Raw genomic sequence first — 22,549 nt, 5'->3', positions numbered from 1 at the left:
CCCAGCACGCGCCCTCCCCAGTCCTCCAGGGGCTGGGCAGGCCCCAGTGCCCCATTCACAAATGTTTGGAAATGTGAATTGTTCTTAAAACTTTTTTCTTACAAAATAAGTAGGAGAGAACACTCTCCATACCTGTGACGGAGGGGAGTAAACAGTGTGCACACTGGGGCTGCAGGGCTTTGTGCCTGGCAGTGCGATGGAGAAGGAAATGGTCCTCTAGCTTTCTTGTGAAAGGCAGCGGGCAAGAAAGGAAAAGCTGAACTTCCCACTCAAACCTTTTCTCTTGAGGCTTATTTATAAAACACAGCGAGCTCCCAGTTTGAGCAGGGGAAACAGCGGGGAAAATTCAGCCCATGGGGAAGGTGGCGAGTCTTTTCAGACTGTGCACCTTGGTGGCTGACAACAGCTGGGTGTCAGACCAAGGCACTACTGTAGCTCTGGTTTGATCGTTCACAGAAGAGCAGGCAGAGCCATGCAATCATTATTCAAGCAAAGCGCCCACTGAGGACAGTATTGAATGTAGGGATGTTAAATTTAGACTAATTAACTAATTGAATAGTCAATGGGATTTCCTTCGACTATTCAATTAGTCGATAAGGGCACCTCTGCCTTTCAAAAGCAGAAGCCCCACAGAGAGCATGACCTGTGCTCCCTGTGGTGCCTCAGCCTTTGGAATGTACAATAGGGCTCTTGTACATTTCAAAAGGAAGTCATGCAGGGAGCACAGGCCATTGGGGACTCCACCACTGGCCCTGCCTCAGCCTTTGAAATGTACATTTCAAAAGCAGAATCGTAGCAGAACAGGCATGAGCGGAGACTGCTTCAGTCCCTGCTCACGCTGTTTCCCGCTGTGAAGGGGCGGATATAGGGCAGGGCAAACGGGGCGGCCGCCCCGGGCACCGCGCTTCAAAAAGCCCCGCGCATGCGCCGTGGCAAAGGGGGGGCCCCGCGGAATTATGCTGCCCAGGGCCCCGCAAAATGGTCTTCTGCCCCTGCCGCTGTGCCTCTACCTCCTTGCCCTCCACAGAGACGGTGCTGGGGGGAAACTGGCTTTTAAGCTGGCTTTCCACAGCACCAGCTCCCCACACCTTGCTGCCTCGCTGGGATGGAGGCATCACTAGTCTACTATCTGATAAGCTTATGCTTATCGGATCGTTGACTAGTCACTTACATCCCTAATTGAATGTACAGCCTGGTCTGTGATTTCCAACAAATGTGACAACCTGTGGCCATTTCCAGCAAGGGGAACTTAAGGAGGTAAAAGAGCATCAATTGCCACGAGCTGCCCTGTTTTAGGCTCCAAATGACCAGAAATAAATCCTGTTCCCACCAGAGTCACTTATTAAAAACTCCCACCGACTTCAATGGGAGCAAGATTCTGTATTAGCAGCAGCCTCCAATCTGTATAGTGCTAGTGCAAAGACTGTGCTGAGGGTTGCAGTAAGAAGTCAGAAGCTTTGGGGGTCTGAAAATAATCATTTGATTTCACACTCAGACTGTTTAATGCCAAACTTGGAGCTTCTTTCTCTTACAGAAGGAGTAACTGGAAAGCATATCTGGGTCTGGGCTCAGACGTGGCCCCACTGCAGTCTCTGGCTCTCATTCAGGGAATGGCAGAGGGTTAGCTCCCAAGATCCGGGTTTGGCTTTTACCAAGGATGTTTGTACCAATATTTTTGTAGCAAGCAATTAACCATGGCATTAGCATGTTTGTAACAGTGTTTTGTAAAAAACCGGGCTACTCCAGTGGTGCCTTTATTTTTAATATTGGTTTGTCAGGCTGCAATCCCTGCCAAATTGAAACTAGACAGGACTACAATCAAGCCTGCATTAATTTTTTAAAAACCAGGGCCCCTTTTTGCACCAGCCATTAGTGGAAATCTAATGGACTGCACTTCAGGGAGTCTGTGGGAGCTGTGCTTGCAAGGGGACTGCAGAATCGCACCCTCCCTTCTCTGGAGCATCCCCTATCCCAGCCACAGCTGCATTGACTGCCCATGGGCAGAATAAGGCGCAATGGTCTCAAGTTGTAGTGAGGGAGGTACTATTTCCCTGGGAGGGTGGGGAAGCACTGGAAAGGGTTACTGAAAGAGGGGGTGGAATCTCCATCTCTAGAGGTTTTTAAGTCCTCACTTGACAAAGCCCTGGCTGGGATGATTGAGTGGGGGTTGGTCCTGCTTTGGGCAGGGGCTTGGACTCAATGACCTCCTGAGGTCTCTTCCAGCCCTAGGATTCTATCACTACATTCCTTCCTTGTTGTGGGTTCAGATTGGTGGGAGGAAAAGGACCCATGTGTCAGGTTTCTTTTAGCTCAGGGGTAGGGAACCTTTTCTTGGGTTGGGGCCGCTGACCCATAGAAAAATCAGTTGGGGACCACACAAGTGAGAAGCAAAAACAAACCCTCACTAGCGTAGCCCCTGGCTGAAAGAGAAAGTTATCCTCACATTCCCCTTACACACCAGAGCCTGGGGGGGGGGGAAGAACCCTCAGGCTAGTAGATTCTGTGTGCTCCATGCGCTTGGAGTGGCAGCAGGGGGGCTGGAACACCAGTTTGGGCTCCCAATGCTGGGGGGAACCCTGAGCCTTGGGGGCCAGATCCAGGCAAGCTGGGGGCCATATTTGGCCCCCAAGCCTGAGGGTCCCTCACCCCTGTTTTAGCAAATCCAAGCTGGAGAAAACCCAGAGAGTGGTTTGACTGGTACTTGTAGCATCTTTCATTTCACTCCTGTAAACTCTCACAAAGCTGTATGTAGGAAGTCAGGGTGGAAACTGCACAGCGGTGGAAACTGCAAGAAGAAAAGGGACTGAATAATAGTTAAACTATTTCACCACACCAATAGCATAGCATTATGCCTTCCTCCCCTGGGTCAGTGGAATTTGTAGGAAAATGGAAAATTGGGGTTCTGGGTGTCTAGTTTCCTATATAAGGATGAAAGGTTTCACCCACAAATGGGCATGTGAGACTTGGTTTAGATATTTCCCCTGCTGCTTCTGTCTCCATCTGTCTGCCTTCATCATTAAATGCTGTTTTACTGCCAGTCTCACTCAGAGAAGGGTGGATTATTATACCGCTGCTTACAGCTGTTCAGGTCTGTGACTCCTAACCTTCTTTCTCATAAAGTTATAAACTTTCCAGCTTTATCACTTCTCCTGAATCTTGGCCTTTGTACTGTTACTCTGGCCCCATAGTACCTATGCATTTATGGTTGAAATGCCTCCTTTTATGGAAGTTGTTAAACTAACATAGGTGACATATACATAATCTCATTTTACAAGAAGCTGCTGTGGACTAAATGTAGGGTTAGAAGAAAGGTTAGAGGGATGAGCCAAAAGGAGAGAAGAGCCCAAGATGGATACTGCTGCAAAAAACACAGCCATTTTAAAAGCTAAAGGTCATCCTTCAGCTTTATGCCATGGCAGAATGAATGAAAGACTCAGGAAACCACTTCAGCCCACAGATCCAGATTCATGTGCAGGTAGGTAATATCACCATTCAGCAGCAGTCTGGAATGCTGCTTGCTACTTGTGCAATAAGTGTATACTAAGAGATCCTGCAACATAGAGTGGATACTGACGAGAGGATGAGTCCTGACTGCAAATTCAGATGAAGTCAAAAGCAGCCTGAGTATGTGACTGGGTGGAAATTAAATCAACAATTCACAGTTACTGCCTAAGCTGGCACACTGAACAGTTATTGGAACTATCTGCACTGCACCTGGACTTGGACAGAACCAAACTACTGCACCCAGCTACATGAAAGGGGTGATGAAGAGCCAGTTTTTCCTAGCTATGACTCAGTCCATCTCAGCACCAGTCCTAAAACTGAACAGCAGACACTCATTGATGATGGATTTGAGCTTTAATACATTTAAGAGTAAAATAGATGAGCATAGAGTACTGACCCTAGTGTTTACTTGGGGCTTGACTAAATAAGAAAATTGACTACTACATTCTTTGGCTGAATAATTATACTGCTGTAGTGATACTGGTATACCCTTTGGGGGAAAGGGCACTGTTCCATTAAAAGTGTGACTTTATTTTGGAAATAAAATAATCATGCTGGAACAGGACCTTTCCTATCTAAGCCATCAGTTCAAGTTCAGTTAAAGTCAGCAGATGCCAATAATGTACCCGCATCTTAGCCATGCAGTGGCTCATGTGAAAATCTTAGAGGTCTCTTACTATATTAGTGAATTCTTAAGGCCTGGCTGGCTAACACAATATTGTCTGTCTATTGGAAGAAAAGCCCTTCTACCACTATAGCACCAACAACTGACTTGAATCCAGTGTTTGGTAAAAGTCTCAGCCCCACAACCAGGGGTCTCAGTCTTTTTTTAGCCAGGCCCTAGCAATTCACTGCTATGTATAGGTATAGCCCAGAGGTGTCCAAACTTTTTTCAAAGTGGGCCAGATTTGAAGAAGTGAACATGCATGAGGGCCGTCCCCGCACTCTCAGCCCCAAGGCGGAGGGCCCGCAGGGTCGGAGGCGGGCGGAGAGCGCAGGGCACGCCGGCCTCACGGCGGCCCGGGGGCAGGGCGAACCCGCAGCTGAGCGGAGTAGCGGGGCTGCGGATGTGCCCTACAGGGCAGGCTCTAGGACCGCGGAGGCCATGGGCGGCGGCGGCTGGAAGCGGCACGCTGGGCGCGCCAGTTCAAAAGAGCGCCGGGGAGCCAGGAGAGGGGGAGGAAGCGGGGGCCGTATTAAATCGGAACACGGGCCGCAATTGGCCCGCGGGCCGGACTTTGGACATGCCTGGTATAGCCTGTTAAGACTGCCTTGTGTTAGATTCAGTGTATGACATTGACATTTTTAGAGTTGGTTGGGGGTAGGGAAACTTCCTGTTTAGAAATCATTTTACAGCTTGCCAAGGCCTTGCAAACAGATATAATTATTTTTTTAAAAAATGGAGACCTGTTTTCCTTTACTCAGTCACTGCCAGCAATAAGCAGCCAGCCTGCACATAACAGCCAGGCAGGCACATTCACTACAAATTAAGTCTGGGTTCTTAAGCTTCTACATGGCTGTTTACAGGCTGCAGTCACAAAAAAATGCCAAAACCAAAACAACATCAAAAAGCTTGATGAATGCCTGGCTACGGGAAGGTGCCTCTTTTATGTAATTTATGGACAAATATAACCTTCTCCCTGCAGTTTTCATCAGCACTCTAGTGCTGACATTAAACCACAAGTGCCAAGTTAAGTGGCTTAATGACATCCCCAGGATGAAAATAAATTGCTCTTAGACATCCATAAATGAACACACTGGACAGAGAAAAAGGTTGGAGAGGAAGATGATGTGCTCTTAAGGTTGGGGCGGGGGCGCGGGGAGGGGCCTATAGCCCACAGGCCAGATCCAGCCTCTGACTTGTTTTGAGCCAGACTGTGGTGAAGTTCAGGGCTTCCCTGCCCACAGTGGGGTGAGTCAGTGCTCAGGCTCCAGCCCAGTGACAAATCTCAAAGCCTTGGCATCCGCTGCCTCCCACAGGGCTAAAGGACAAGTGCTGGCTCATCCCACTGCTGAAGGAAGCCCCAAGTCTTCGTGTTGCCCAGTGGGGCTCACACTTAAGAGGCAGCCCAGGGCCCTCTGTTGTGTTCACGGAGGGATTTTTTCCCTTGGCTTCTGGTATATGGATCCTTGACCAAAAACAAAACAAAAAACCCTCAAAGCCCCAACACAACCCACCATCATTACCTGCCCCTGCCATAGGAGTTTGTGTGTGTACAAGGAAGATGTAGCTTTATCTAGTCTCTAACATCCTCATCCTACCTCTACTTACTGAGGTCAGACCACAAGTAACATGCTGCCTGAGCCTCCCAACCCCATGCTCTGACTAGCTGAGGGAAGGCTGGAGCTGATTTCCTTGCTTACTTGGGGGACTACGGAGAGTACATTCATATTTTTGCAGTCCACATTTAAATAAAAAGCACTCCCTCCCACACACACACACAGAAATTCCTGCTTATGGGCCACTGGGAAGTCCCGCTGACTCTGGGCTCCACGAGGGTACTTACCCTTTCAAATGCACAAGAGCCCTTGGGGGTTCTTGTACCTTTCAAAGCAGAAGCACTCACACTGCTGCTTTGAAATGCTGAGAGCTGGGGTCAGCTCTGGACTCCCCAGCTGATCCTGGGCTCTATGCAACATTTCTGAGGAACCCAGGATCAGATGGGGAGTCCCAAGCTGACCCCAGGCTCCACAAAAACCATGTGCATGGACTCCAGGGTCAACTAGGGACTTCTCAGCTGACTCTGGGCTGCATTTCCGCACATCCTGGGATCAGGGAACTTCAGGTTCCCCTGGGGTCAGCTAGGGAATCCCCAGATGACCCCAGGCTCCAGGCACTGCTGTCACTTTGAAACACAACAGTGGTGTTTCAAAGTGGCTGCGCCCCAGAACTGATCCTGGGCTCTGTGAAGCGCTGCCACTTTGAAGTACTCCTTCTTCTCCCCCACCCCCTTTGCTACCTCTATTTGATAGAGGCAGCAAAGGTGGGGAGAGGGGGAAGCAACTAGTTGACTTGGCTATCAGATAAGCATTTACTTATTGACTAATCCTTAACATCCTTATTCTATAATAGAAAATGTGAGGGCCTAGTAACAAAAAACTTCCTGCAGCAGTGACAGGGCTATGGCCCCTCATCCAGACCCCTTCAAAACACTTTCTCTTCTGTTGTCTTTGGCAGCTGGATCTTTGTTCTCTATACAGCCTGGATCAACCTGCCTCAGGGGTCCCTTTTTAGTAATTACTTTTTTCACTGGCTCTCCCTGTGTGACACAAGCAGTCGCTCCCATCCTCATTTCAGAGCTGGGGCAATGGGAGAGGGGGGGACAATGACTTGCTGAGCGGCAGAGCCAGGATGCCTGAGCCCCTGCTCGTTCGGGGTTTCAGGGCTGAGCTGGGCAGATGCCGACTCGCTTTGTGCCGCCACCTCGGGGCAGCGGATCGCCCCAGATGCCTCCCCGCCCCGAAGGACCCTGCCTGGTCTGGGACTCCCCCTTCCCGGTGTTTGTCTAGCGCCGCCCCCCCGCGCGGGGCCTTTCCGAGGATGTGACGCCGCGGCCCCACCCCTGCTGCGGGCGGGGTCCGGGCCGCCCAGCGCTCAGCCGGCCCGCGGGCGGCGCCATGTGCCCGGACCCGCCCCGCAGCGCTTAAACCGCACCGAGCGCCGAGCCGCGGGGCCAGGCTGCCTCGCTCGCCGCCGACATGTCCGCCCGCCCCGCTCTGCCCGGCCCCTTCCCCAGCCCCCGCTGCCTGGCCGCCGCGGCCCCGGCCGGCAGGGCCAAGCTCACCCACCCGGGCAAGGCGATCCTGGCAGGTGAGTGCTGCGGCGAGCCGCGCTGCGCCCCCGGCCCTGCAGCCCAGCCGGCTCCGGGGCGCGGGGTTCCGCCCCTCTCCCAGCGCTGGGCCCGCAGCGGCTGCGTGGGGCAGCTTCGCCCGCCGGAGCGCAACTGGTAACGGAGTCCGCCGCCCCCAGCCCCGCGAGCCAGCGAGCTGCTGCCCCGGCCCCTGGAGTTGTCCCGCTTGGCACCCGGAGCGCTGCGCCCTGAACTTCGGCCCGCGCTCTGTGCGGCTCCTGCTCTGGCAGCAGCACTTGGTTACTCGCAGGGCGCCGGCCCGGCCTCCCTCCCACCCGGGAAGTGTCGCTGTTCCACGGCAGCGCCCCCTCCCCTCCTCTTGTCTGGCGGGGATGGGGACCGAGTTCAGGCAGCTGTTTCCCGGAGCCTTGCTTTGATTCGTGCACCTGCCCGGACCGGCCTGGGCTGCTTGGCTCTTTCAAAGTTCTCCCGGGCTCGGTGCGCTTGGAGCGGTGACGTGACACCCTTCCTGTCCGGCGTGCGGACGGCCGATCTGGGGGCAGAGCTGAAGGGGCGTCTAAGGGCAAAACTGCACCCACTACTGTGGGACAGACTCTGGCACCCTGGCTGCTGGGAACCTTCCTATGCTGAATTGCACCAAGATGCTGATTGCAAGACTCCGTTTGTCCTGGCTTTAGTTTGGGGTTTCCTCGCTAGGCAAGAGAGCCACTTGTTTTCCCCTCTGGGGGATGTGTCGTGAGGATTAGCACTGCCCCTGGAGGTGGCAAGGGTCACTGCAGCGCATCACTCAACTCCGGGGGAGGGGAGGCACTCCAAGATTTTGGTAAATGGTTAAGGGCCATGTTTTTCTATGGAGGTGGTGTAGGGTCTGGGATGGAGACTGGGTGCAGAAAGGAGCTTGGGGTAGCAGACTGGGGTGCAGGAGCCAGGAGAAGATATGCATGCTGGAGAGGATTCTGGCTTGGGGAAGAGTAAAGAATGGGATGCAAGGTCAGGGAAGGAGTTGTGACCTATGGGAGGGGGGCACACAGGGTTTGAGTGACAGAATGGGGGTGCAGAGTTGGGGAGGGAGTAGAGGTGCAGAAGAGGATTCTGGTTGGGGGGGGGAAGATGTAAGAGCAGGTGCAGGATCTGGGAGGGAGTTGCAACCCAGTGTGGGGTGCAGAAGATTTGGGTGCTGACCTAGGGCATGGAGTTATGGCGCAAGGAGAGGCTGGGGGGCCAGGGAGGCGCATGCCAAGGTGGCTCTTGGCCAGCAGTCCTGTATGACCCAAGGCAGGCTCACTGCCTGCCAGTAGTACCAGCTGCTTAAAGCAGCATGGGGCTGCTCTGTGCCTAGGGGTCCCATATCTTGCTCGCCTCTGCTCAGCTCCTTGTTTTTGGTATCTGTTGAATCATGAATCTGTGTTTTTGATACACTGCAGACCCTTTCAGTTTCCTAGACCTAGGTGCAGACTGGTTTTTGTCACTAGGTGCTTTTGAAGAGGTGTGTGTGTTCAGGGAGGGGGCACTCTGCAGTTTTTGGGGGAGGCTATTTTCAGCATATGTAAACACTTTCATATTCTTGTTATTAAATGTGTCCATCATTGATAGTGGTACTATTTTAAATACATTGTTATGGACTGCATAATTACATTAGCATGAATTACAGTAATTAAAATCATTGCAATCACCTACATACATGCTGTCTTCACTAGTGTCCCTGTTGTGAGACATAATGTCTTCATGTAGCTTTCTGGATGAAACTGTCATCAATCTTATTTACATCTCGTTCCCTGGTATTCTTTGATGCACATTAAGAGCATTTGCATCTCTCCCACTGATGTTTGGAGATAACTTTTCAGTCTTCTGAAGCTGGAGAATGAGTTCAGGATGATATAGGCACCCTAAGAGGGATCCTTTCTAAATCTGCAGTACTCTGGAAAGGACTCAAAGATGTCTGGCTTGATGAGTAACAACTCATTTAGGCACCATCATATTGTGTGTATAGTTGGGGTTATATTTTGCCATGTGCATTACTTTGCTTTGAATATTGAATTTCATCTTCTATTGTGTTGTGACATCATCCAGCTTTGTGAGATCCTTTTGTAACATTTTGCAGTCAGCTTTGGACTTAACTATCTTGAGTAATTTTGTAGCAACTGCAAACTTTGCCTGCTCATGACATAACCCTTTTTGCAGATGCTTTATGAATAGGTTGAACAGCACTGATCCAGTACAGGCTCCTGGGGAAACCACAATTTATCTCTCTCCGTTCTGAACACTAACAATCTACTCCTGCCCTTTTAACTGGAGTGTCTGGCAATGATTTCAGCATCATCCAACTGATCCTTAATTTAATTCAATGACCAGCTTTTTTGTTTTCTTAATCACCCTGCCTCTGTTTATGAACTAGAGAATGTAAGCCTTTAGTCAGCTCTGTTGGTGACAGAGAATACGGGAGAGGAGGCTGCGGTGGAAGCCAGGCAGTTCCCTTTGAACAGGAATTCTGTTTGATTCTACAAAGGAGAGTTTGACACTCAGGCTATGTCTACACTGGCACGATCTTGCGCCAGAGCTATGCATATGAGGCTAAGCATGGAATATCGCCGAGCCTCATTTGCATATATAATGAGCCGCCATTTTTGCGGACGAGGCTCTTGCTCAAGAAGGAGCTGTCTACACTGCCCCTTCTTGCGCAAGAAAAACCCTCTTGCACAATGCTGTTACGCTGATTATTTTCAGGAATAATGGCATTGTGCAAGAGGGTTTTTCTTGCGCAAGAAGGGGCAGTGTAGACCACTCCTTCTTGCGCAAGAGCCTCTTCTGCAAAATGGCGGCTCATTAAATATGCAAATGAGGCTCGGCGATATTCCACACTTAGCCTCATTTGCATAGCTCTGGCGCAAGATCGTGCCAGTGTAGACCTAGCCATAGTGTCTTAAAAGTGGATATTCAGTTTCAAATGAGTATTTGCAGAGACCCAGGTAAATGAATGATCAGTGCATTACTCTATGCTTCTCCTGGAAGTAGAGGTGTTGGTGTATAGTTGTTTAAACAATTAACCGATAAGCCTGGGTTTATTGGTTAATCCTATTGGCTACATTCACTCCCTTCTCTTTTTCCCCCACTGCCTCTAAGCATTTTTAAGATGGCTCCCCACAAGCACCCAGTCCCACAGAGTTGCCTCACCCCACCTCCAGTGCCACTTCCTCTGATAGAGAGGCAGCAGCATGGAAGGAAAGGGGGGCAGGCAGAAGTTGGCACATACGGGGCAGGTGGGAGCCAGTAATTGCAGGAGCTGCTTTGTGCCTCCCACACTGCTGCCTCGGTATCAGAGGCAGTGGGGGGAAGGGAGGAAGGTGGGACACTGGCGTAGCCTTTCTCTGTGAGGGGCTGCTGCTGCTGCCCTGGCCTGCTGCACGGAGTGGCAGGGAGCTCCCCAGGAGTGGAGCCAGGAGCGCACTGGCTGCTGGCCCCTCCCCTGGACAATATTAAATAATCATGTAACCACTAAGATTTTTGTGTGGTTACACAATTTTCGAATTAAGCAATATATAACATCCCTACCTGAAAGGTGTATAGGTGAGGTGGTATGGTAACCCCCTCTTTCTTCTCCTGTGTAATCTGGCTGTGACAAGCCTCTGTGGTCATAATGAGCCCAATAGACATATTCTGATTTTTCTTTGAGTTCCAGGATGCCACAGGTAGTATGCAGACTCTCTGTGGCTGGATGTAACCAGTAGCCAGACATTCCGTCCATGGAGATGTTCCATTTAAACCTGTTGCATAGAAATGTTGCTGGTCGTGCAGCAGGTGTGACCCAATCTGGGCTGTGAGTCTTTGTTTACTTTGCAGATAACCCAGAGATGCCAAATAATATGTCCGTTGGACACCCAACCTCCATGACTGTCACAAGTCAATGACACTAATGTATCATCGGAAAGCCACCTATTTTAGTGGTGGTAAAGTCTTGATTGTGAACTGTGACTTTTCACAACATGATGTTAATGATGTCTGTTCAGGTAATACACAGGAAAACAGACACGCTTTGTATATGTTAGCTAGAATTATTTCCTCTACAAAGACAAACTCATTTAGTGGAATGCATCAGCGCTTAGAAATTAACTTATTTGTGCCAAAAAAGGGACCCAGTCCTCTGATGGAGCTTGTAAATCACACTGAGGGTGGAAAGGAGTCTGGGGATCAGATTAAGATTGTCCTCCCCATGGCTCATTCCCACTCTGCTGCCTTATTGCTCCCTGATGTGATGCAAGACCTTATGGGATGGTTCCCACTGATGAGTTCTTACGGCAGCTCTGCTGCTGCCCCATCTCTCTTGTGGGATGAATTTACCTCCACACATCAGCTTGATTTTTTTTTTTCTTGGACTTGGTGAATTACTCCATTGGATCAATGTTTTTCTACTTTAACTCCACTGACTTCAGTGGGACTACTCCAGAGGTAAACGTTGCCCATTACATTGGTACCTTTTTGAAGACTGGAAACCCAACCAAGTCTGTAGTGGTTCCAGGACAGGCAATAGAACTCCCTTGTAAGGGCACATTAGCTCAAGTTGCCTGTGTCCAGCTCCAGAGACATTCTTCATCTGGAGGTGGAAGTCTTTCCCCTTGAGAGAGAATCATTTTGACATGATCTGCAGCTTTAGAGCTTTTGTGTTTCCTGGCTCATTTCTTCCTCCAGGATCACGTCTACCCCTTCGTTCTTCATCTGACTATCCACTTTTCTGAGGTCTGACAGCGAAGTGCTGGCTTAGCTTAACAGAGACCTAAGGATGAGTCTTGTCTATTGCTCTTCTTGCATGGCTGCTGGAGCCTTGTCTGCTGCCAGTCATGTTCCGTTTGCCATCTGTGACCTCTGGCTTTGCTGTCAGTTGAAGTGTATTAGTTAACGTCACACTCTTTGGATGCTTATAAAGAAAACCCATTGGAGAAGTTGCAAGACTCACTGAAAATCAGTACTCAAGCAGCGTGAAATATATGCGGCTCCTGCAGGACCAAGGGAGCCCTTTTTGTGAGGCATGACAAGGAGCCAGGTCCTCAGATTAACTGGATAGTTCAAAAGCTTGTGACAAAACTGTTCACCCAGTGTTCTCTACGGAAGGATCGGTGGTGATATCCACTTTTAGATAGGAAAGGTATCCCTTTTGTGTGGGACATAAACCCATGTGCATTGAGCATATGCCAGGAGCTGTTAGCCTGGGGTTCAGAAGAGATTTCTGTTCCACCAGCAGGTTGTTTCATAATTATTGATCGTTAGATTTCTTGAATCCTCCTTTGAAGTTTCTGGCTTTGGCCACTGCTGGAGGAGGGCTCTGCTGTGCCTGTTCTCATGTGCTTATCATAGTTCAGTTTGCTGTGTTGTCTTTTAATAAGGAGCTTAATCCAATCTTGGGGGAAGTAAAGAAGGGAGCTAGTTGATCCCACCAGCTTGTTCTTCTGTTATATGCTGTAGGCCTAGAGAGCAACGCTCAGCTATTGCAGACTTCATAGGGAGCAGCTGTACCTGCAGATCTTCAGTTCCCAGACTATTAGGCATCTTGAGAATTGTATGCACACAGGGCAGGGCTGTATTCTTATGGGTTGGGCTGGAAGAAGCCTGAGGGTCTTCCACAATCAGTCCAAAGATAATGAAATGTTGCAAGGCATTGTGAATATACCCCTGCCAAAGGTATTTGTCATTCCCTGGCTCTGGGGAATTAGTGGCTTTCTGTTGTGCATAAAGGTGTGGATCCTCAGTTCCCAGGAAAGCAAGAATTACATGGCACAGAAGTGCATGGAATTCTACAGGGATGTGGGGGGCCTCTTGAGAGCCTTCCAGCCTAGGTCAGGGATAAAACAGTCTGTAGTTCCATATTGCTTGGTCTGGAGGAGCTCCCTGCTTCATGATCATGAAGCAAATAAATGAGACAAAAGAGAGGCCCTATTGAAATGCTGGCCCCTTCCTCTCACACAGTGAATTAAAATTATCTGTAATGTAACAGGCACTGCTGGCCAGGCTCATCCTGGGCATAATTGCATTAAATAAGCTGATGCATCAGGATGGTGTCTCGTGCTTACTGTGCTCTGTTCCTGTCAGTGCGGCGGCGTCCATTCCTTTAGACTGGGAAAACAATGAGGCCCATCCATACCTATTCTATTAAAGGTGCTGGGTGATATTTACAGGATTTGTTGGTGGGTTAGGTACCGATAAACTACTTCGCTGCATTCCAGACCTCCCAATCTCTAATCTTTCCCATCCCTTTGGGGATTTTTTTTCCATCCACGAGTGGAATACATTTTACATGCACTGAGTCGTGTGCTTTGTCCATGTCCTAGGGATTGGGGCTTCCAGGACTGCCTGAAGAAGAAAGTGTCACTATAGGTATATGGGCCCTCCTTAGAGCCCTCAAAAATGTAGAATTTCCACCGAGATCTGCCAGTGGATCAGTACCGATGAGAACAAGATCCTGGACTGGCTTCTGCAGGCTGTGAGCTCAGTTCCACAGTTGTATCATAGTTGCTCCATTCAGTATCTTCTCCGAGTGCTTTGCTCGGAAGGAGCTTCCTAAGGGGCGTGGTAGGAATGGCAAAGAGACTCCCACACGCTCTCAAGCAATTTTTTTTTCCTAAACAAAACTCTGATTTCTAGAAATTGGGCTGGAAAATAAGGGGAGCACTGCAGCGGGGGTCCAGATGGCTGGGTTCCCAGGGGAGACAGGGTGCAGGGTGGTGAAATCAAGGTACCTAAGATGGCACTCCTTCAGTGAAAACAATCCACTCCAGGTCCTGTGTTGCTTCCAGATCACCTTGAACTTGGCCCCCATTGATAGAACTTAGGGCTGTGTGGTGGTGGATGTGAAATAGTCCTGGCCTTTGTCTACTACCAGACGAGATGGGCCTTTGTCAGCTGCAGTCCAGGCAGGACTGGGGGGAGACTTCCCAGATCTATCATGGGTCAGGTGCAACGTGATGTTTTACTGGCTGTTCAAGCACAGCCTTTGAGGGCACTTTTGTGTCACTTTCACTTACCAGCCTACTCAGGTTACCAGCTGCCTTCGATCACTGGGTACTAGCTGAGTTGCTTGCTGGCCGTCCTGCCAGGAGTGGGGTGGGGCAAAGTCTGGGTGAGGGAACCCTAGAAGTGATCATCCCAGGCCTGGACAGAGGCACTCTGCTTGATGCTGCCTTAGGAGACAAATGGGAACCTTTTGTGTTTGAGACTCACAGTGGCTATTAGCCAGGATGGGTAGGAAAAGTGTCCCTAGCCTCTGTTTGTCTGGGAGAGGGATCACATCATGATTACCTGTTCTGTTCCCTCCCTCTGGGGCATCCGGCATTGGCCACTGTCGGCAGACGGCACACTGGGCTGGATGGACCTTTGGACTGACCCAGTCTGGCCATTCTTATGTTCTCCATCTGGTACCTCTCACCATGCTAAATTCCTCTGGGAGTGCGAAAGCACCTCTCTAGCAACGTGCATGAGCAGATCCCCTCTGTTCAGCACTGAGCCACATGGGAGGCAGTTCTGCTGAGAGAGGAGAAAGGCTCTGCAACTTTGGGCCTCTCACTGGAAAAGTGTGTTCCCTTTGCCTATGATGTACAGTAATTCACAGGGAGCCGCGGCTGCTGAGCTCTCGCTTTGTTTTATGTTGATAAAAAGATAATCAAGCGTGCTGCTCTTCACAAAGATTCCCCAAATCATCCCTTTCTGGAAGCACTGTCTCTGCTGGACACAAAGGCACATCTCTCCTCCCCCTTCGCTTGCAGCAGTAAAACTCCATGTTCGTAGACTAAGATTAATCTCACATGGTTTCCCAGCACTCCGCTAATGCGTGGGCCTCCTCTCCGTGTGCTGGGAGTAGTGCCCAGTGGAGGTTGAGGTTGTTCTCTGTGTGTCTGTAGGGCTCTGAGTAGCCTGCCTGTGATCTGCACAACACATTTGTGAGTCTTAGCCCCAGCTGACAGGGGGGAACTACGCCCCAGCCAGGCCAGCTGCCAACATCAAAGTCAGGCTTTGTCCAACGTGTGGTGTTAATAGTTTCTGGGCTTATTCCTGTTGTTCGATGCTATGCAACAATGACTGGCAAAGTCCTGCGTACAATAAGGTGCCCTGCTCCACTTCACATGGGAGAGTCACTTGCACCAGATCCTGGTGAGGGAGAGAGACAGCTTCTCTGTTACGTGGTTCTGCAGGCAGCAGGGGTAGCTAGAAATTGCTTTTCCTGGGCAGCTTGGTGGGGAACGAGGCAGGTGAGGTGCTAAGGGACTGCAGAGGGCTAGGGAAGGAACAATGTTTTACAAGCAAATCTTATTGGGCTGGATTCTCCCCTGCACCTCTGATTGACATCAGGTGGCTGAAAGTCCAGGGTCTCTGCTTGGCTGGGAATTCCCTTGGCATGGGGGAGTCCCCAGCTGGTATAGCAAGGGGTCTGAAAGCAGACATTGCTATCTCTGTTGTTTATGGCGGTAGCCAGGGGAAAGGGGCATGTCAGCTGATCTCTGATCTCTGGCTGGTGGGCGTAGTTAGCTCCTGTAGCATAGAGCAACCCTTAGGCTACTTCAAACTACACTGGAGATTGGGCTGGTGGAAAATTCCTAGAATTGGGAAGCTGCAACTGGTTGCTTAGCTGTGCCCAACCTAACTTCCCAGTCTTTCAGCTCCATGCTTATTTGGGATGAGGGGAGGGGGGGAAGGGGATTTGAAATCCAATCTTTTAAAGGCATTTATCATAATGTTTCATATGCTTCTGATGCTTGGAGTTGTATTCTGCAGGGCACGTCTTCCTGTGTGTTATGTAAGCCTCTGGAGCAAGCCATTGCTCTTCCTTGAGTTAATCAGAACCTCTAGCTGACAGTTGAGTGATGTTACAAGCCACCCTCTTTCTCCCGTCCTCCCCTCAGGAAGGCTTTGCATTGTGAATGTAAATGGTGTAAGTCTCACTGCTGTTTGGGGAATATGACCCTGGATTTACAGTCCAGTGTATCTCAGGATGAGCCCATCAGCTGAAGTTCCTTATGGAGCCTCTTTTTTTCTATCATTAACTCCCAGCTATTAGCAAAGCCCAGCTGTTGGACTCCCTTGATCTTTAGCTTCCATCCTTGAGCTCTGTCTAGGACATAAAAACAAGCAGCCTGGAGAGTCTCTGGTAGGAAAAAGCTGGAAAATCCATTTTAAGTGAGGAGCTGCTGGCTCTGCATAAGTCCATTAGCCAAAGCGCTGTGTGCGGTAGGTAATTCTATTGTCTTTCTGCACTGACTGACTCTCAGCTGTGCTTTGCAGGATACACAAGTGAAAGCAGTCTTGCCTGGTAAAATGGAGCCCTCCAGATGGCTGCATTGCAGTGGTGGGTGAAGGGATGCCTGGATCAGCTAGTAGACCATTTTGTCCTTCGGGCCAAACACCACTGTATAAATGCAAGGTATAGCATGTGCCGTTTGCTTACAGGGCTGGGATGTGGTATCTTTCATTACCAGCTGGGTGAACAAAGAACGTCTCCTGTAAAGTCTTACTCAACCCTTCTAGTGCTTTTTTTAATCCAGTGTCTGGGTCTTGCTTACGAACAGTACTAACCCATTCTGTGCAGTTGGCAAATTCATGGTGGTTCAGTCTAGCTCTCAGTGAAGGTGTGTGAGCCTCACAAGCCACCCATGTTAATATGATGGCTTTTCTCCTGGTTAGCCAAGGGCATAGGGGGCTATCGAGACTGAACTGGCTTTTAGCAGTGGTGCCTGCCACGCTGCCTTGAGGCACGTTGGTGGAGCAGTTAGGAGGAAGCTTCATGGTCTCCCAGCTCTGCAAAGAGTGGCAGGGTTGACCATCTGACAGCTTGTTCAATGCAACAGCTCACTCTCAGGTATAAAATAAATTGGGCCTTCACGTAGTGCTGGAAGGGGTGAATGTGTCGGGTAGGAATCTTAAGGGTTAACCGGTAAGCTTGCCCTTAACTGGTGATGCTTACTGGTTACAGTTAAATGGTAAGGGCTGGGGCAGCCTCCCTGCAGGGCCTGCTGTGTAGCGGGGCCTCACCAGCCTGGCTAGTACAGCTCTTGTCCCTGGAGGGCAGGCCCATGGCTGCACCAATTAAACAGGATTTTACGTCCCTAGTATCGGGTTAACCTGTAAAGTGTTGGGTCTTTCTCCCTCTTCCCTCCCCTCCCCCAAGTGGCTCATCCTCTTTCTTGGTTTTTGTTCATCCAGAATTAGTTTGACTTTCCTGCTCTCTCCTGATGCTCTTGCATAAAGAGCAACTGGAGGAAAATGCTCCCATCGCCTGGCTTGAATCTAAACTCCTTTCATGCTGCTTAGAAACTTCCTTGGCCGGTTAATGTCCGGTCACAGTTCGATTTCTTCGTGTCTCACCTCTCCACTCACTGATCCTGTGTCGATGCCATTGGACAGCACTGCCAGCATCACAAACCCCTCCAAGGTTACGGAGCGATGTCTGATCGCTGGGATGTTACTGCACTGGGCTAGATGAGAGGTGAAGGAGAAAATTGCAGATGGAATGCAGAGAACGCAACTGGTGGCTTAGGGAAGTGTCCTTTGTACAAGTCATTCCTGTCTTATGATGGTTGTCCTTGTTTGAGAGCCCATTTTAAACCTAGAACATGGTTATCTAGAAAGCCTCTTCAGTTGCATTTGCTCTTGTGAAAGTGCTCCCAAGCAGATGCCATTCAAACACAGAGACTCCGATCTAGCAAGGTACCTTCAGGAGCTGGTCTGCAATCCCTGGATAGCAACGTGTGCTATTCTTCCTCCTGCTAAGGAGAATGCAGGTCCCCTCTCTTCTGTTGTCTTTATAAACAACAAAAACTTCAGGCCTTTGAGCAAATCAGGCCTTTGAGCTTTCCTGGGCTCTGGATTTTATGGCTGTTCAGTTTAGTGTTTGCTTCTTTTCTGGCCAGTGAATTCTATAAAATGACATACACTCTCAGCAGATTATTTTTTGTTAAAGTTTGAAAATGAGGAAATTGGGAAATGGCAGAGTAGTGAGGCAATACAATGATTCCAGTGAAGTTAGGGACAACTTACTCCATCCTGTTACATAGTGTTATCTGCAGCTCTGTTTACACAGGGCTATTTACCAGTCTGACAACATAGCTGCAGACTAGTGAAATCAAATATTTGCAGTTCTGTATATTCCCTGCCCTACAGGAGTAGGGGGATGCTGCTGTCCCAGCTATATGGTCTCGTGTGCCTGGGAGTGCTCATAGTGTTGTTTGCCAGGAAAGTGATTAAATGTAACAAGTGGTGTCCTTGCTTGCTACTAAATACAAAATGTTCTGTCTAATCATGACGCATCTAATGGATTGGACACTTCTGAGTGTGACACCGTAGTAAATTATTTCCTTCCCCAAACACTAGCTACATCTGATTTGCTTGGTGACTTGTTTTAAGGGAATGAATGTCATCGCTACATGAATACAACAGATGCAGTCCTTCCTTTTTTAGGGCCCATATCAGTAATTTTCAGGTAATGGCCCAATGTCAGTTTCCTAGTTTGACCTCAAAGCTTTAAAAAAAAAAATCCTCTGGCCTAAGTGGGCAATGTGAAACTTCTGACCAAAAGGAGATTGTCAAAACCCAGAACTGGGGAAGGCGTCAAAATTAAGGCTTAAGAGTGTAAACTGTCTCTACCCTAAAGTTGAGTGTTGCTACGTTGGTTCTCTTATGGTTTTTCAGCTGATCTCTGATCTGTCCTGCAAATCTCTTTGCTTTTTAGTTTTCCCTTTGCCTGCATAGAATTTCTGAGGGAACTTGCTGATCCACGAGGAGGAGAAAATGCAAGTGTGGAGCAACATAGAGCCATATCCTCACTTTCCCATGGGACTTACAGGATTCTATTGGAAGAGACAACTAATTAGCTGATGTGATTGCCAAAAGTGTCTAGAACTCAAAACACAGCAATGGATCATGCTAGTGTCATATTGCTAGTGGTGTATTTCATTCACAGGTATCTGTTCAGAGCTAGATGCAAGGAAGAAGTGTTACTCTACCTGTAAGGGTAAAATTGTGTTAAGTGCTAGGCTCAGTGTCTGCCCTTATGTCCCCTAGCTCAGGAATCCCATGGGTAGATGATGTTGGCGTGTGTCACATTTTTATGCAGCCTGGGGCATACAAATGTTATCTGCGGCACCTCATTAGAGAGGGTCTCAGGGACTCAAACAGGCTGAGGAGGTAGTGGTGGGGCTTGTGGTAAAGTCTCAAAAAGGCGGTTTAATGAGTTGCTTGTTCTTAATTTGCATCAAATGCCCCCACGGTGTTGGTTGGGCACATAAAAATCACTAACTAAAAACTAATAGGAAACCTGTGTGCATGCTGTCGCATGTGTTGCATGAGTGACAGCTGGATTAAAGCCCTAACCCTGGCAAAAACACAAGTGTCCCTGCCAAAGCGCTGGAAATGTCAGTGCTTTTGTCGGAACACTTGTCATGCAACAGTTGTCTTGGTATTTCGGCCTGTCAAGAAGCTAAACTGGCTCCTGGGTTGGTCAACAACAGGTCTAAATTTTCCTGGGCAAGGGAGGACCCTGCTGTCTCAACGTGTTTCTCGTTCTGTTCTCATTCCGTGCTGGCTGGGGGCTTCTTCGCTGGCCCTTCAAACCAAGGAATTTGCCTCCTAACTGGAGACTTGCTGCAAGTGATCCTTCTGCTGCCTGATCCCTTCCTGCCCATGGTCTTGAAGGCGAGATGCCATTGCTTGGCCAGCTGGGAAAATGGGAATCCCTTCAATTGCCAGTGACAAAAGGTGACCATTGTCCCTGCTCCTGACTGATGCTTGCCATGGTGGGCAAGCTGTGACCTTCACTGAGGGGTGATCTTGCTCTCCTTTGGCTCCCAGGGGGTATCCAGCTAATGATTAAGAGCCTCAGTGCAGAGTCCAAGCCGCTTAGGCCCTCCCTCCCTCTCCCTTGCTCTTTCAACTTCCAAGTAATTAGAGAAGAGTTGACTCTGCTGCTGTAATTCTGCAGTGTTGCAAGAGCTGAATCAAGGGGCTAAAGTCCTGGTAAACAGGCCACAGCCCTCTGCAACCGCTGGGGCCATTGTCACCCTAAGGGAGGGGGAGATATGGAAATAAGCCGGTGGGTTAGCTTGCAGGGACATTGTCGTTTCGCTCTCATAGAATGAATTGTCCTGCCTAAATAAAGCGGCACATGCAGAAGGAGATGAGGCCCATGGTGTGGGAAAGGTGCGGTAAAGAGCATTATAAATCGTTGTTTTGTTTCAGCTTTCCCAATTAATACATTAGACATAAAGGACAGGAGTGGGTAGTTACATGATGGCGACTGTACCACAGCATCATGATCTGGTAGGCAGCATTTCCTCTCTTCCCATCTTTCAAGCGGCTTAGTCTTTCAGTGGGAACCGTGCCTTAGAACTCAGGAGCTACCTCTAGGGCTGCTGATCTATTCTTCCACCGGCTAGGATTCAACGTGTTAAATTGGCCAGTAAAAACCAAGCACTTCTCCATGATCTGAGAGGGCTCAGCTAGCTTAGGCACAGTGAAGGGGCAGTGCTTGCAGCTGCAGAAATGGATCCGGTGGGGCAAGAAGCAACAGGTCTTTTTGGCATCATAGATGACTGAAACCACAAGGAAGAGTTTTGCCTCACTGGAACAGCAAGGCTAAATTTTCTCTTCCGTCTGGCTTCCAAAAGCAAGCACGGTAACTGCTGACAGTTGGGCATTACCATAACAGCATGGTGTTGATTGTGAAGCCGCAGTATGCGTCCGATGGCCCACGAAGAGCAATATGGCACAAGAGCACCTGTTGCTCTGGAGGAGTTTCAGATCCCATGTGCTGTAGCCCAGCAAGAGTAAAGCACCCACAATTTAATTCTAGCAATCAGAATTGCTTATCCCAGTGGAGTGACTGTTCAGTGCAACATGGAGCTTTTTGCCCAGGCTCATCAGTAACATTTATGGTTACACACCAGAACAGCCCCCCCCCCCCCCCCCCCCGCCCGCCCACACTGCTGCCTCTGTATCAGAGGAGCAGCATGGGGGTAAGGGGAAGTCAGGAGTTGGTACTTGTGTGGAGTCAAATTTTAAGCAGAATTTCAGTGATAACACCCCAAAAAACTTGCATTTTAACATCTCTAGTTGTCTGTGCCCCATAGATAAGGGGGAGGTTTGAGGATGGTTCTTTGGGGAAAGCTTTCATTGCAGCTGCCCACGCTATGTCTGTTCTGGGTGGCAGATCACACGCCAGGCTGCAGCTCTGTCAATCCAGTGGCTTCTCCACAGCAGTGAGCTATTTAAACAAGAGTTGCCCTTTCTGATCCCTGTAGTATACACAGAGTAGGGCTGATAGGCATGGGTATGTATAAACCCATTGCAGCTCCCTCAGTCTCTGTGCTTCCTGCTTTATTTCTACTGGCAGTTAAAGAATATCTGACGTTTCCCCTCCACTGACTTCATGTGCATTCTCCAGGAGCAAATGTGGGTGTGCACTCCTCTTTCTCCATAGCTGGCTCACTTGTGCCACCTACGGGAAAATCCTCAGGCCGGTCCTAGCTGAGTACCAAGGACCATGCCTCATCTGTGTCTGGGGAGTGGCTGCAGAACTGCACCGAAGCACTCTGGATTTGCCATATTTGCTCAGGCCCCTGTTCCATTTGGGCTGATGTCCTTTTCCCCACAGTGGGTAGTATCAGATGTTCCACAAGCAGGTGTTTTAGAATCCCAGTAAAGGACAATTGAGTAATCTGCTCATAACTATAACTTCTTCCTAACCTGCTCTCTTCTCCCCTGTCTCCCTTAGCCACCCTCTAAGTCATGGGAATCACATGGAGCACATGGATTTATATGTAGGGTTGCTAGGGGCCCGGTTTTCACCTGGACAGTCTGGTATTTGTGGCCCCTGTCCTGTTAAAAAAAAATTACCGGATATGTAAAATGTCCAGTATTTTCTTTTTTTCTTGGACGGAAGGCCGATGGGACATTCTTCCCCTGCTAAATGTGGCAGGGTAGTGGGTGAGGGGAATTTAAAGGCACAGTGACGTTCCCCCCACCCCCTCTTCTCAACCAGTTTTTTTTCCCCACTATGTTCTGGATTTTTTGTGGAAGTATCTGGCAACCCTATTTATATGGCTTGTTTTGTATCCTGTTCAGTGTAACTGGATGATCTCACTAGCCTTAGAAATGTCTAGTGCCTCTGGAATGCTGTTAAAACTTTCTCATGGCCAAGAATGCAGGAGCCTGTGTACTTCACATAAGGCCCCACCCTTGAGGTGTGAGGCCTAGAAGCCCTA

The 22,549-nt window shown here is 49.3% G+C and overlaps 1 protein-coding gene and 1 long non-coding RNA gene across 2 annotated transcripts in view; one reads left to right on the top strand and one right to left on the bottom strand.

The window, feature by feature from the left end:
• LOC142818481 (uncharacterized) overlaps positions 1-8,035 on the bottom strand; it is a 42,387-nt gene extending 34,352 nt beyond the window's left edge. Inside the window, exon 1 of the long non-coding RNA XR_012895969.1 lies at positions 7,631-8,035. This is a non-coding gene — a long non-coding RNA (uncharacterized LOC142818481). The remainder of the gene's footprint in view (positions 1-7,630) is intronic.
• Positions 7,119-22,549, top strand: part of SLC25A1 (solute carrier family 25 member 1) — a 45,718-nt gene continuing 30,287 nt past the window's right edge. Inside the window, exon 1 of the mRNA XM_075898244.1 lies at positions 7,119-7,315. Within this exon, the coding sequence (XP_075754359.1) occupies positions 7,204-7,315 (112 nt within the window). The 5' untranslated portion in view covers positions 7,119-7,203. The remainder of the gene's footprint in view (positions 7,316-22,549) is intronic.

The sequence above is a fragment of the Pelodiscus sinensis genome, chromosome 15 (genome assembly GCF_049634645.1).
Source record: "Pelodiscus sinensis isolate JC-2024 chromosome 15, ASM4963464v1, whole genome shotgun sequence".
Classification (NCBI taxonomy): Eukaryota; Metazoa; Chordata; order Testudines; family Trionychidae; genus Pelodiscus; species Pelodiscus sinensis.
Note: the sequence above shows the minus strand (reverse complement) of the source record. Positions and strands in the feature narration are given on the sequence as shown.